The sequence below is a fragment of the Carlito syrichta genome, unplaced genomic scaffold (assembly GCF_000164805.1).
Source record: "Carlito syrichta isolate Samal-C Ts95f unplaced genomic scaffold, Tarsius_syrichta-2.0.1 Scaffold305775, whole genome shotgun sequence".
In the NCBI taxonomy this organism is placed as follows: Eukaryota; Metazoa; Chordata; class Mammalia; order Primates; family Tarsiidae; genus Carlito; species Carlito syrichta.
Window position 1 is genome coordinate 27,339 of NW_007249871.1, and position 14,301 is coordinate 41,639.

Below are 14,301 nucleotides of genomic sequence, written 5' to 3' on the forward strand. Positions count from 1 at the left end.
TAGAAAATACAGAACAATCTATGCTTTAAATTTTAGTGTTAATACATAAAATCAATGAAGCAACTGAATATACGATCAACGTGCAAACTTCATCGGTATTTACACTTGTAGCAACATACATTTCTAATATAAATTTTAAAATAAAGATTCCATTTACAAAAACCAGAAAGTAAAATACCTATATTACGGTGTGATTTCAAAACTAAAAAGTTACAAAATGTGTGATAGAGAGAAATTAAAGAAAATTTAACATTGAATCACAGTCTGAATTTTGTTGAGTCAACACTACAAAGATCCATAATCTTTAAAAATTATTTGACAGATTTAATGCAGTCCCAAATGTAAATCCCATGAGAGCTTTTTGATGTCATTATTTATTTATTTCTTGCCAAATGAGTAATATGCCCATTTCATATTAAGATTAGAGAGGCACATCTGACATATTCATGTGAAACCCAATTATCCCATTTATAAACTACAAAAAGTGAGCGTTTACTTTTTTTTGAGGTGTCATGTATATAATATAAATTTCATCCACTTAAAAATTTTAATATATTCATTGAGTTCCAACAAAAACCACTATCAAAACAACAACAACAACACTGTAGCTATTGGCAGTCACTTTCTAATTAACCTTCAGCCCTTAGCCACCGCTATTCTACTTTCTGTCTCTATGGATTTTCCTATTCTTGATATTTCACACAAACAGACTCACATAACATGTAACTTTTAGAAAGCTTTAATGACACAAATCAAATGTCCAGGAAAAGGAGTCAGGCACAACAGCAGCGATATCTGCCCTTGGTGGTGTGTGTATTATTCATTTGTAACTCATTTTGAAATGTATTTTCATTGCTGAAACAAACAACATAATTCACTTTCAGACTTATGTGATCAAAATATTATTTTTATTTCATAAAATATAAAATTACCTGATAGTCCAAACTCAGGTGTTTGAATTCTGAAACGTATGCTTACAACTATACAGTTGTGGAACTCCACATCTGTTTGCCTGAAGTCGTTGGAAGCGTATCCTTGCACAGTTGTATTGAGCAAAATATTCTTTTATCCTATAGTGAAGAAAAAGCCACAATTCATTTTGCTTCAGGTTAACAATCTGTGAAATAAGAGAATTATCCATGTATTTTAAGAAAATAATACCCTGAAAAGAGGTTAGAGCATTTATCATATTATAATAGTCAGTTAAAACTTAACCAAAACTTAAGTCGGTTAACCAAAACTTAAGTACCCCCCTTACTTTGAGGGAGACATTAACTCCAGTGGATTCCTGAAACCATGAGTAGTGCCAATTCTCATACGAGTAAATACTGTGTTTTTTCTCTACATACATACCTATAAATTGGGCAGCAGAGTTTATCAATACCCAATAATTTGACATAATAATTATGGCAATACCTGACATCACTACTCTTGCATTAGAGGCACTTATTAAGTAAACTAAGGACTTATTAAGTAGCACAGCACCATGAAGAAAGTGGATCTGATAACTAGATGACTATAAGTGATAGACACCAAGTAGCATACACAGTATGGATACTCCAGAAAAAACAATGATTCATGTTTCAGGTGGGAGAGATCAATACTACCAAAGATTTGATCATGCTACTCAGAGCAATTCACATTTAAAACTCACGAGTTTTTTCCTGAAATTTTCTACTAATACTTTTGGCTGAGGATGATCCTGAGCAATGAAACCACAGAGAGTGAAACTGTGGTTTAGGGGGTGTACTGTAGCACGTTATGTAATATTTATTTCAACATTGCACTACCTTTCATAATCTTTCCTCATGTCTAAAAATCAAAATAAGCTTATTCATAATATTCTTTGAATTTCTCACTTTTATATATTCATTCTCTTTATAGCACTGTTCCAAAAACTTACTTATGTTTGAACATTGTGCCCCTTATTGACACCCATGGATGATCAGTACTGTTACGGGAGACTCCAATCCATGCTTCATGTACGAGAGAGTCCAGAAGTTTCTAACAGAAAATAAAAAAATTTTCATGTAAGTAACAATTATGATAGATTGTATTAGCTTTAAAAGTACAAATAGTGTATTTTTCATAATATCCTTAATTTAAAAAAATATATATACTAAACTTAAACATTTTTCTGTAGTGTCTACATTTTTTGTGTAAATTCAAGGTATTCAAGCATGTTTTTGTTACATGTGTATATTGCCTTGTAGTGATGTTCAGGGTTGAAGTACAACCATCATCTGAAAAATGTACATTGTACTCATTAAATAATTATCATCCATCACCCCCCTCCCACTCTCTGTCCCATCAGTGCTTTCAAGGTCTGTATTTCACTCTTTATGTCCTTTTGTACCTGCTATTTATCTCCACTTACATATGAGAACATATGTTATATGATTTTCTGTTTCTTACTTATTTCACTTATGATAATAGCCTTTTCCAGTTCTTTTCCTGTTGCTGCCAAAGTCATGGTTTGCTTTTTTGAGTTGTGGAGTATGTCCTAAGGTGTGTGTCTGTTTGTATGTGTTATTGTGTATGTTTGTGTGTGTGTGTATATATACATATATACATATATACACACACACATATATATGATATATGCGCAAATATATATATGTATAATACATTTTTATCCAAACATTTTTATTCAACCATTTGTTAATGGACACTTAGATATATTCCATATCTCTGATGCTGTGCATAGTGCACCAGAAAATGTAAAAGTGAGTGTTTCTTTTGTGATATAATTTGTTTGCATTTGTGTAGACACCCAGTAGTGTGATTGCTGGATTAAATTTAGTACTGCTCTTATTTTTGAAAAATCTCCAAACTGTTTCCCATAGATGTCGTACTAATTTACATTTCCACCAACAGTGTATGATGTTCTGTTTTCTCCACATGCTTGTGATCATTATAATTTTTTTCCCTTTATTGATAGTCATTTGGACAGGTGTAAGTTGGCATCTCATTGTAATTTTCATTTAAATTTATTTGGTAATTAGTGATTTTGAGTATTTTATATACTTTTTGGCCATTTTCCATTTGTTTTTGAATAATGTTTGAAATGGAATGGTGATATGCTTTGAAACCTGATGTTCAGGGCTCAACAGAGTGCCTGGATATCTTCAAATCTCCACCAACAGAGAAAATGAAGTAGGTCTGCTGTTACCTAGCACCTGACTTACCAATATTTGTAATATTAAAACACAGGTCAATGGTTTTTGGGGAGAGGTAGTGGTGATGACCACATATACAAGAGCAGGGCTAGTGCTGAAAACTTCTGTTTCATGATGTTTGTATTTCATGAGTATATTCATTTTGTGATCATCCTGCACAATTAAGATATACTTAGCTTCCTTCATATACAGTAAAATTAAATAGCAAGATGTGTTTTAGAATTAAAGCATGTATGGAAGCATGGATTCTATGAAAAATTAATTAAATATGCATTAACAGAAGGTGAATACAAATAAACTATTTTCAAGTCAAGCAATATAATCTGCTTAGTTGAAAACAATTCAACAAAATATGTACAAGAAAATAGATTATTTCCTCAATTGTTTTACTGGCTGAAATAAGCTTTTAATAAGGTATTTGAAACATTTAAAGTCGTACCGTTTCTTCTTCAAAATCTATATAAAGCAGACTGGAGTTCATAGAAGCACATGCCATCACACTCTCATCCCAAGTTTTTGTTTCCTTTCCAAGGTAGTAACAGCTGTTGGAATATGTAAACCATTCCTCTGGACAACTACAATTATATGCTGAGGAAACATTGTAAATTACCCACAAACAATATGAATACTTTAAAATGACACTTACAGTGTAAATTTGCAAAAGTATGTCATGTATGTACATAACATATCTAGCTATTCTCATAGGATGGTACATATGATTTAAAACCCGCTGACTCAAACACATACACACTGCAAAGCAGCAGTCTTTCCTCCGCTAATTGTGTTCACACGTGAAACAAGCCAGCAGTCTAACGGTCATATTAATCATATCTTTAAATCACTAAACAGACATACCTTTTTTATAAGAGTAAAATTATTTATCTAATGATTTTATAGCAATAGGAAATTTCAACAAATACAAAAAAGGGTATAGTGTTTATGAATTAGTATTTATATTTATTGCTAAAGAAAAGAAAATAAGCTCCTATATTTTATATTTACAGACACCTATGGCTAAATTTTCTAATTTTTCTCCTGAATATATCTCTGGTGAATTTTTCATTTCAAAAGAACAATACAAAATTAAAACTCTTTTATTTTAGAACATTGGAAATCATTATGTACCTTTCTGTTTGCTTTCATTTTGGAAAGAATTGGTCTGCTTCTGTATTGCAGTCACTAAAAAATTTAAAATAATCTTTTAGAAAATTAATATATGAATAAGTCATAATAATGTTAGTTCTTTGAAATTTGGTATATTGTTCAGATATAGAAAAATATAGAACTGTGTGACAAAAAATATATATAAAGTAATTGAAATTTTGAAAAAATATTTAAATAGTGCAAAGAACCAAATTCAATATTTCATACAGTACTTGATTTAGCCAACTTTCAAAAATTAAGTTCTATTTCTCAGTAAGGTTTTTCAATTTGTAAAACATCTTTTTGGAGTTTGAAATCAGAACACATACATCTAATTTAAAGTAAATACTTTTTTATAACTATTCTTTCATTTATCCTTTTTACAAATTCAGAACAATCATTCCACATTTAGAACAAAAACACATGTAAAAATGAGAATTCTATTCCTCAATATTTCAAAATATTTAGAGGCATTTCTATTCATTTAGGTGGAAAGCTCTCCTTTATTTTTCCAAAATATACTTACAATGAATAATAACTATTGTTACCATGGTCACTATTAATGCCAAACAGATAATCCCCAGGATGCCAGCAATGAGCTTCTCTGGAGGTGGTAATAAATCTATAGAAAGAGAAATAAAAACACAGAGAAAAAAGAGATGGAGATAGTTATTTAGAAGATTTGCAGACAAGAGAACCCACATACATAAGAATCATATAGATAAACTTGGACACCAAACTGCATAACCCCCAATAAAGTTTTTCTTATAGAGTACCATTGCATTTTGAGTAAATATAATGCTCCGTGATTTGCTGGACAAAAACTATAGATTTCCACAATGTCCAGGTAAAGATAGCATCCATATTTCATTTTTAAATAGCATAACCCGTATTGGAACTCTGAAATTCACAAATAAAAAATATGTGAACAAACCTACTCTTTTCCCATATACTGTTACCCAAGCTGCTCATTCTGGACAATTACACTGGGGAGCTATGAAGAGCCATACCTTTACTGCGGAAAGTTTTGTCATTGTTTAGAAGATCCTGAGAAGCAGTATGAAGGCTTAATTCCGCATAGGTTATTTCCTGTTCAGTTACTAAAATGGAGCTTTTTTTGCCCTTATTTCTCTCCTGGTTCTTTGGGTTTGTGGGCAAATTGAGTTTTGAGTAGATTACTCTGTGATTATCCATCTTTCTTGTTGTGTGTTATCAGGAACTCTTCTGTATAATAACAGTGCTTAAGAGGTTAATACATAGTTTATAATGACAACATGCCTAGCATAGTCAAAAGGAGCAAAATGGAGAGAAAGTACCCATATTTAAGTTTCATTGAGGAATCTACAGTTTTTGCTGTAATTTCCTTAGACTTAAACAAGTTTCTTATAGAAAAATATATTTTTATAAAGGTTTATGCTTTTCAAAAAAAATTATTGCTGGGGCAATGAAAAGCAATAAATTAGTAAACTAAAAAAGAAATTCATGAATTAAAATAAATAAATTAGTTAAGTGTGATTCACAAATATATTTTAATGTCAATACAATACCTGTATTAAAATTTTTAATATGGTTTATAGTAATTTTGAAAGTCAAAGTTTGTTAAGACTTGTCTGAAAATGGAAAACATGGATGTTGACATATATATTATAGTTTTGCTAATCAACTTTTATTTGATAGCTTACAGTCATTTATTGAAATGAATTAATGGTTACAAAATGGTTTTGAAATACTGATGAGTCTGATAAATTATTAGGAATGTAGCAATTTATATTTTTTGGAAAATATTACATGACATAATAAAGATGCATAACAGTATTGGAGAGATTAAAACTTTTAAAAAATACTTATTTCATAGACATATTGGCTATTATTTCCTGGCTAAAATGTAAAACCATAAAACAATAAATAAAAATATAGATCATTTATGTAAAAACTCTCTTGGATTAACATTACCAAAAGATTCCTTTACTGTCAAAATATGTCAAGGTCCTTTTAGTTATGTATTTGCAATAATTCAGATAATAATCTAATAATTTAGTCAATGGAATCTGAAGATAGAGAGGTCTAGAATTAATCCTGACCTTGAAGTTTATAATGTGCGCCCTTTGAAAGTTATTCAGTATCTAATAACCCAGCTTATCAATGAAAATGAGCATAAGAGCATATAACACGTAATGTATGTAAAACATTTGCCAAATTGGCACATAATGTTTTCAACAAATATCATCTATTTTAATTATGATTTACATCACAATTGCTATGTTATTTTTTCCTATTCATGTCAAAGCATGAAAAATAAATCATTAGAGAAGTACCTTACAGAAATGTAACATATACTTTTGCAATATTTGAACCAACTTTTAAAAAGTATTTTTCAAAACATTTTTAATGAAATTTAATATTTTATGTAATCTACTTCATACTCGTTTATTAAAAAATAAAAATTGATTTCATTAAATCTACTTTAGGGTCTGATAATAGTGTATTTAACTTTCATTTATTTATTTACTTTAACAATTTCTGTACAAAAGCTAACCTATATAATTTTTATATTATTCAAAGATACGCAATGTTCTGATTACAAAAATAGAAGATTACTTGATAGTTATGATATTTACCGGTTGCATAAATAATATTGACTAACAAACCCAAATATGTGTGAATGCAATTAACTACTTTCCACAGAAAATAATTTGAAATCTTTAAGAAATTCTCCAACATATTTTACATTCCAGGGATCTATCCTGACTTACTCTGTTTTATATTCTACATGCCATGGAGTGTAGAGAGTTACTACATATATAAGCTTTTTTCGATTTCATTTGCAAATATTGCCAACTTAAACCTTGTTAAGAGTGTTTCAGCAGTTTAAAAACCAATTTTAGACGAGAGTGCTCAATTTTAAACATTGCGTACATCTTTTTGCATATCTTTAATATGTGACTCTATTATGATAGAATAAATTATAAAACTTATGATAACATTATCAAGTATTTACTGATATTAATCACCAATTATTATGAGAAATTACTACATTTCCAACTTACAGTAACTGGCACAGACACCATCATCGACAAAGTTATATTCTTGACTTCTCTGCATTAGTTCTTAAATTCTTGCATTTGATTTTATTTTTAAACAAATTATTTAATCTTTTAATTCACCTTGTTAAAAATAAATGTATCTGGGAAGGATTAAACATTAATGAATTGTAAAATAGATCAGCATGCCAGATTATAATACACAACAAAATTTATTTTCAGACTTATGCAATCATATTACTTCCATTTAATGCAATATAATATTACTCCAAACTCAGGTGCTTTAATATTAAAGTGTATGCTTACAACTATATTTTTGTGAAGATCCACACTAGTGCGATCTTTGTGTGGCTCTAGTGCATCTGATTATAGTATTACACATTATGCTGACCAGGATCTGATTCTCCACCATGTAGTGAATACAAATTGATAATTCTGTTATATTTTGTAGGATTTTTGCATGAAAGAAGATCATGTTTCCATATACTGTAAGAATGAATACTATGAAACCAGATAATGGCATTTTTCATAATTATTACAAATAATTGATTATCATGATAACTGAAAAGAGCAGTTTCCTCTTATCCTGGTAGGAGACATTGACCCCAGTAGATGTCTGAAACTCCAGATAGTACAAATCCCTGTATAAACTATATTTTCCCTATGCATACAAACCTACAATAAAGTTTAACTTATTATAAATTATTCTTACACAAGAGATAAACTATAACCATAATATAAAATAATAACTATAACAACATACCTACAACACTACCATTTGGGACGATTATTAAGTACTAAAATGCCTTGAACACAAGCACCACCGTGGCAAGACATTCCATCTGATAACTGAGACAGCTACTAAATGACTAATAGACAATAGCATAGACAGTGTGACTCTGGCAAAACAATGATTCATGTCCCAGTTTCGACAGGTGCTTGCTCCAGAAAGTTGTTCATACTGCTCAGAACATTACACAATTTAAAAATCATTAATTGCTTCTAAAATTTTTAAAAATATTTTTAGGCTGTGGTTGATCCTGAGTAACTGAAATCACAGAAAATAAAATTGCAAAGAAGGAGGGCCTAATGTAATGCATTCTTTAATATTTTTATCAAATTTTACTAATTTTAAATTTTTTCTTTATGTCTGTAATTCATCTTATACTTATTATATTATTCTTTGAATTTATCCTTTTATGTTTTTTCTTCTATATACACCATAAAAAAAGTACTTGTGTTTGAATATTGAGTCAGTTTTTGACAACCAAGGATGATTATTGCTGCTATCAGAGATTCCAATCCATACTAGCAGTTACAGGAAGACCAGAAGTGTCTAACACAATAAATGGTATTCATGGTAATAATAATTTCGGCCTCAAGTTGCCGCTGCCCATGGAGGACCTCGGCACCCTCCCCTCAGAGACGGGGTGCCCTCCCAGGCTGCTTCCCACCTGCTTCCCACCTGGCTCCAAGCCACCAATACCCACAAAGGCCCTTGGCTCCCACCCCTTGGAGCTCTGGGTCCCCTCTCTGCCCCAAGCTGCTGCCACCCAAGGAGCTCCAGCCTCCCTCCCTGGCTGCAGAACTCAGCCCTTCCCCAAACCTCCACCACCCAGGGAGTCCTGCAGCTACCTCACCCTCGAGCACTGAGCTTTCTTTCTTGTTGGCTGTACCACCCCACCCCCAGCCACCGTGCACACTATACTGACCAGCAACACTCAGTAGTCTCAAACTCCGCCTCCTTCGACACCCCTGGCCACTGCACGACCAGAGAATGGCTGGAGCGCGGAGACTACGCAGAGACCTGCATTGCCCCTTGAGCTCCACCCAGCTATGTGCAGCCTCCAGCTTGGAACCTAAGATCAAAGAAAGAAAAAGAGGCCCAAGCTGCGTGTGACACGCCCTCCGACAGCTCCCAGCTATCTCACACTCTGCCTGCCCCAGCTGGACCTGGCTGCAGTAGAACCAGAGATCATCTGGAGTCCTGTGACCAGGCAGAGACCTACAGTGCCTCGCTCACACAGCTCTGCCCAGCCTCCAATGTGGGACCTAAGACCTCATCTTTGTGTAAGGGAATAGTACATCATAAGGAGTTTGGTCAGCTTGCATGTCTGTATGATTGTATGTCCTAGTTTGTTTGTCGTTGTCGCTACTGTTTTTTTTTTTGTTTGATTGATTGTGTTTTGTTTTGTTGTTTTTTTCTCTTACTTTTATCAGACTTAAGGACTATTTTCATTTATTAGTGGGTATCTTTATCCCTTTCTTCTTACTCTTCTCTGTGTCTGCCTTCCACTTCCCTCCCACCCCAGCTCCATTTCTTTCCCTTTTCTTACATCATTTTACTTTCAGGGAGCAAATCAATACTCCCACTTCATGAACAGATTACAAGGCGGTGGGAAGCAGGTTCTAGTGTATCCATACACCTGTCAGTGGATACTTGATCTGCAGATATATTTTGAATCACAGTTCCCCCATCAAATAAAACTCTAACTGCAAATGTAGAGCCCCACCCTACATTCCAGCTTCAGAACTGAACAAAGCCAGAGGATTCACACAAGGAAGAATAGGAGATTGAGCCAACAGAAGTAAAAGCAACCCAACCACCCCTGAACAACAGATTTAAAGAAGACAGAGAAAAAAAAGGAAAATGTGGGAGGAAAACCTACACAGATGAAGAAAAACCAAAAGAAGAATATGTCTCACACAAACCCCTGGGAGATCAGATAATGAGGAAACAGAGTTCACAATGCAAACAGTGAAGAGCCCCCAGAATGGTCACAGACTACAAAATATCAAGATATTAATAGAGAGAATAAAAATAATTGAGGAGAGACAAGCAAAAAATAGGAAGGAGTTGATAACTGAGATAACAGCAGTAAAGAATACTGTGATTGAGCTGGGCTCGGTGGCTCAGCCTGTAATCCCGCGCCTTTGGGAGGCTGAGGTGAGTGGATTGCCTGAGCCCGCGGGTTCGAGACCCGCCTGGGCAGCGAGACCTCATCTCTACAATAAATCAAAAAAAAAAAAATCAGCCGGGCGTGGTAGCGCATGCCTCTAATTCCAGCTACTCGGAAGGCTGAGGCGGAAGGATCGCCGGAGCCCAGCAGGTCGAGGCTGCGGTGGCCGGAAGCGGCCACTGCACTCCAGTCTGGGTGAAAGAGTGAGACTCCAACTCAACAAAAAGAATACTGTGATTGAAATAAATAACAAACTAATAAGCATGGAAAACAGAATTAGCCAAGCAGAAGACAAAATCTTTGAACTTGAAAACCAAAATATAGAACTAAACTAAACTGCCAAAAAACATAGAAAAGAAGATTAAAGACAGACAAAACCTTCAAGAGATGAATGATTACTTCAAGAGAACAAACCTAAGAGTAATTGGACTTCCTGAGGCAGAAAGAGAGACAGAGACCACCCTGGAATAAACATTCCATGTTATTATTCAAGAAAACTTCCCTCACCTCATCAACGATGCTAAAATTCAAACACAAGAGATTCAGAGAACCCCAGCAAGACAACAAATGAGAAGACCATCTCCTAGGCACATCATAAATTGCCAACTCAAAGTAGGTATAAAATAAAAAATCCTAAAAGCAGCAAGAGAAAAAGGTCAGACTACCTACCAGGGAAGACCAATTAGAATAACAGCATATTTATCTACAAAAACACTTCAGGCTAGGCGGGCTTGGAGTACAATATTCAAAGTTCTCAAAGATAAACAATTTCAGCCAAGGGGGCCTGTGTGGAACTTGCTGCAGCAGCCACATCTTCTGGAGGCAGTTGCAGGGGCGGCAGCTATTGCATGGGTCTGGCTGCAGCAGCCAATCCCTTTGGAAACAACTGTGGCTTGGTGCAAGGGACTGGCTTCAGCAGTCGTTCTCTGCAGAGATTCTCACATTCCGACTTGTCCCATCACCATCTTGCTGGAAATCTCGAAATTATTTTATTATTTTTCCTCTTGCATCTAGTATAAATAGAATGTCTGATTTTTTGTAATTTCAAAGCATATTCCATGCTACCTCTTAAAGATTGAATCTAAAATCTAGAGAAATAAAATTTAAATCTCTGTTTGTTTCCTTGGGATCAGAACAATTACTTGAGCCTTCCAAGAGAATGATTAATATGGGCTAACTATATAAATACTTCTGTTAATTATATTTTAATATATTTGTATGAACTAAATTAGTAGCCTGATATTTAAGCTTATGTACATGTATGCATTTCTATTAGAAATGAATTTACTTATATGTACATTGTAAATTACATTGATATCTTTTCTATTATTCAAAATATAACAACAAAATTATTCATTACAAGTGCCAAATAATGTAACCCTCGCTAATGTTCTCTTTTTAAATTTGAGATACTAACATCTACCATTCTTCTTATGAACATCCACATAGTATTTTCCAGTTAAATAACATGACAGTCATATATTGCTTAATGATGGGGCCACGTTCTGAGAAATGCAAGATTTGACCTTTTTTTTTTTTTTTGTGAGCTAAATAGAGAGCACTTACACAAACCTAGGGAATATAGCCTACTATACAACTATGCTACATAATTTAGTCATTGATTTCTAGGCTACAAACCTGTACAGTGTGCTAGTCTATTGAATATTGTAGACAATTATAAAACAATAGCTAGGATTTGTATATCCAAACATAGAAAAGATTATGTTAAAACACTGTATAAAAGTTAAAATCCGTGTTCTGCAGGTGATTTAACATGAATGAACCTAGTAGGACAGGAAGTTGGAAGTTACTCAGGGTGTCAGTAAGTGAGTGTTGAGTGACTTTAGAGTCCAGGACATTACTTTACACTACAGGCAATTGCATAAAAATTGTGCACTATGGCTACAATAAAGGCATAAAAATATTTTTTTCTTCAATAATAAATTAATTTTCACTTACTGTCACTTTTTTCTTTATAAACTTTATATACAAGTTATTGACTCTTGTAATAATAAATCTGAAGATAAAAATACATTGTACAATACAAATAACATTTTCTTAATATCCTTATTCTATAAACTTTTTTCTATTTGAAATTTTTTTTTACTGTTTTTTAATTTTCAAAATTTTTATTAAAAGCTAACACAGGATTGTATACATTATCTTATGTCTCCACGTTGCCGGAATTTCCGATATTACTTCCTTCCACTTCCACATCTTATCTCTCTGGAGGGCTTTAGGGGAAATAACATGCATGGGGCTGTCACCTTCTGTGATAACAATGCCTTCTTCTGCAACACCTCCTGAAGGATCTGCCTGAAGCTGCTGTTTTACAGTAAACTGTTTTTTATAAGCAGAAGGAGTGCACTAGAAAATAGCAATTAAAAAGTATAATGTGGAAAATACATAAGCCAGTAACAGAATTTGTATTATCAAATATTATGTACTGTACATAATTGTATGTGCTATACATGGAAAGACACCCCACGCAAAAAAATCGTTTTTGTGGAGGGAGGTTGAGTTCCTTGCAGTACAGGTTTCCCCATCTAGGTAAGTGTCCAGGAACCCACTAGCATCAGCACACCAGGAAGCAAAGCTTTCAGAGGCTATTTTCAGCTTCGGTGAGTTGTTTTGTTTTTTTTTAAGATTTCAATGCTTTTGCCTATTTGTCATGGGTAATTTATATGAACAATGTGTGACAGCAAAATTTTGAATAAAAATGACATCCCCCACTACCTCATTCTCTCTATTTACCCAATCTCATCCCAAATGGCTTTTTGTCTTTCACCAGATGAAAAATCCTCACAGGGAAATGTTTTGCCAGTGTGGAATAAGTGAAACAAAAAATGTCAGAAACACTAAAGGCATCAAAATCGATGAGTTTAAAAAAAGATTTTGAGCAGTGAAAAAGCATCTTTATAAGTAGATTGCATCAAATAGTGAGTACTTTGAAGGTGACTGAAATTAAAACATATAAGAAAAAATACACAATATTTTAATAAATATATTCCATTTTTTGGCAGTCTCCTCCGTGTACTCTTATAAAACTGAGTATGCAAGACATTTGCTTACACCAGCATCATCACAGACACATAAATTAGATCCATTATAAGCATATGTCACAACAATTGTATAAGAGGTCCCACATTGACAAAAAATATCATTATGCAGCAAATCACTACATGTCATGTCTTTTAAATATGTAACAATATAGGTTTTTATAGTTCTAGAATTTAACTTTAATGAACTCTATGCTTATACAAAGCCATTATAAAAGTATGAACAAGGCAAAATTACACAAAGTTACAGGTGTAGATATTTATTCAATATGGCATAAAAATGTATATATGTGTACATACATACATATAATATAAATAGATATTACTATGACTATTTCAATAATGACAATACATGGTATAAATAGTATCCCAAGTTTAAAGGGTAGTTTGAAAACCAATACAAGTTAAAAATATACTTTTAGTATGATGGCCAATAACATATTTTTCAAATTTTTAAGGATTCAAGATGACCACAAAGTAGTAGCTGACATGCTCCTTTCTTGCCAAAGGGAACAAAGAAGGTGGGCCCAGGTGTATGTTAACTTGTGACTGCTTGTGCTCTTTTTTTGTTTCCATATGAATTTCTGTATCATATTCTTTAGGTATGAGAAAAATTATATTGGTAATTTGATGGGCATTGAATTGAATCTGTAGATTGCCTTGTGTAGTAAGGACATCTTGTCAATATTGATTCTTCCAATCAATGAGCATGGAATATTTTTCCATTTGCTGTGACATCCTTGAATTATTTGAACATTGTTTTTTATTTCACATTGCAAAGATCTTTGACCTTTTGGTTTAGTGGATGCCACGGTATTTCATTTTTTTTTTTTTTTAGTTGGATTTTCACTCTGTTGCCCAGACTGGAGTTCAGTGGCTGCTCCCAGTCACCGCAGCCTCGACCTGCTGGGCTTTGGAT

The 14,301-nt window shown here is 33.3% G+C and overlaps 1 protein-coding gene across 1 annotated transcript; it reads right to left on the bottom strand.

Moving 5' to 3' along the window:
* Positions 1 to 946: 946 nt before the first annotated feature.
* Positions 947 to 5,516, bottom strand: LOC103264940 (NKG2-A/NKG2-B type II integral membrane protein-like). Its single transcript, XM_021714785.1, has 5 exons — positions 5,333 to 5,516; positions 4,849 to 4,944; positions 3,619 to 3,767; positions 1,904 to 2,004; positions 947 to 1,070 (listed from the first exon to the last, which is right to left on the bottom strand). The coding sequence occupies exons 1-5, from the start codon at positions 5,514 to 5,516 to the stop codon at positions 947 to 949; spliced, it is 654 nt and encodes a 217-aa protein (XP_021570460.1).
* Positions 5,517 to 14,301: the final 8,785 nt, after the last annotated feature.

Excerpts from the sequence above, each read along its gene's own strand:
- LOC103264940 (XM_021714785.1), bottom strand. The coding sequence starts at position 5,516 with ATGGATAATCACAGAGTAATCTACTCAAAACTCAATTTGCCCACAAAC. Across the intron at positions 4,945-5,332 it reads CAAAACTTTCCGCAGTAAAG|ATTTATTACCACCTCCAGAG; the intron begins GTATGGCTCTTC and ends CTCTTTCTATAG. Across the intron at positions 3,768-4,848 it reads AACAATAGTTATTATTCATT|CATATAATTGTAGTTGTCCA; the intron begins GTAAGTATATTT and ends ATGTTTCCTCAG.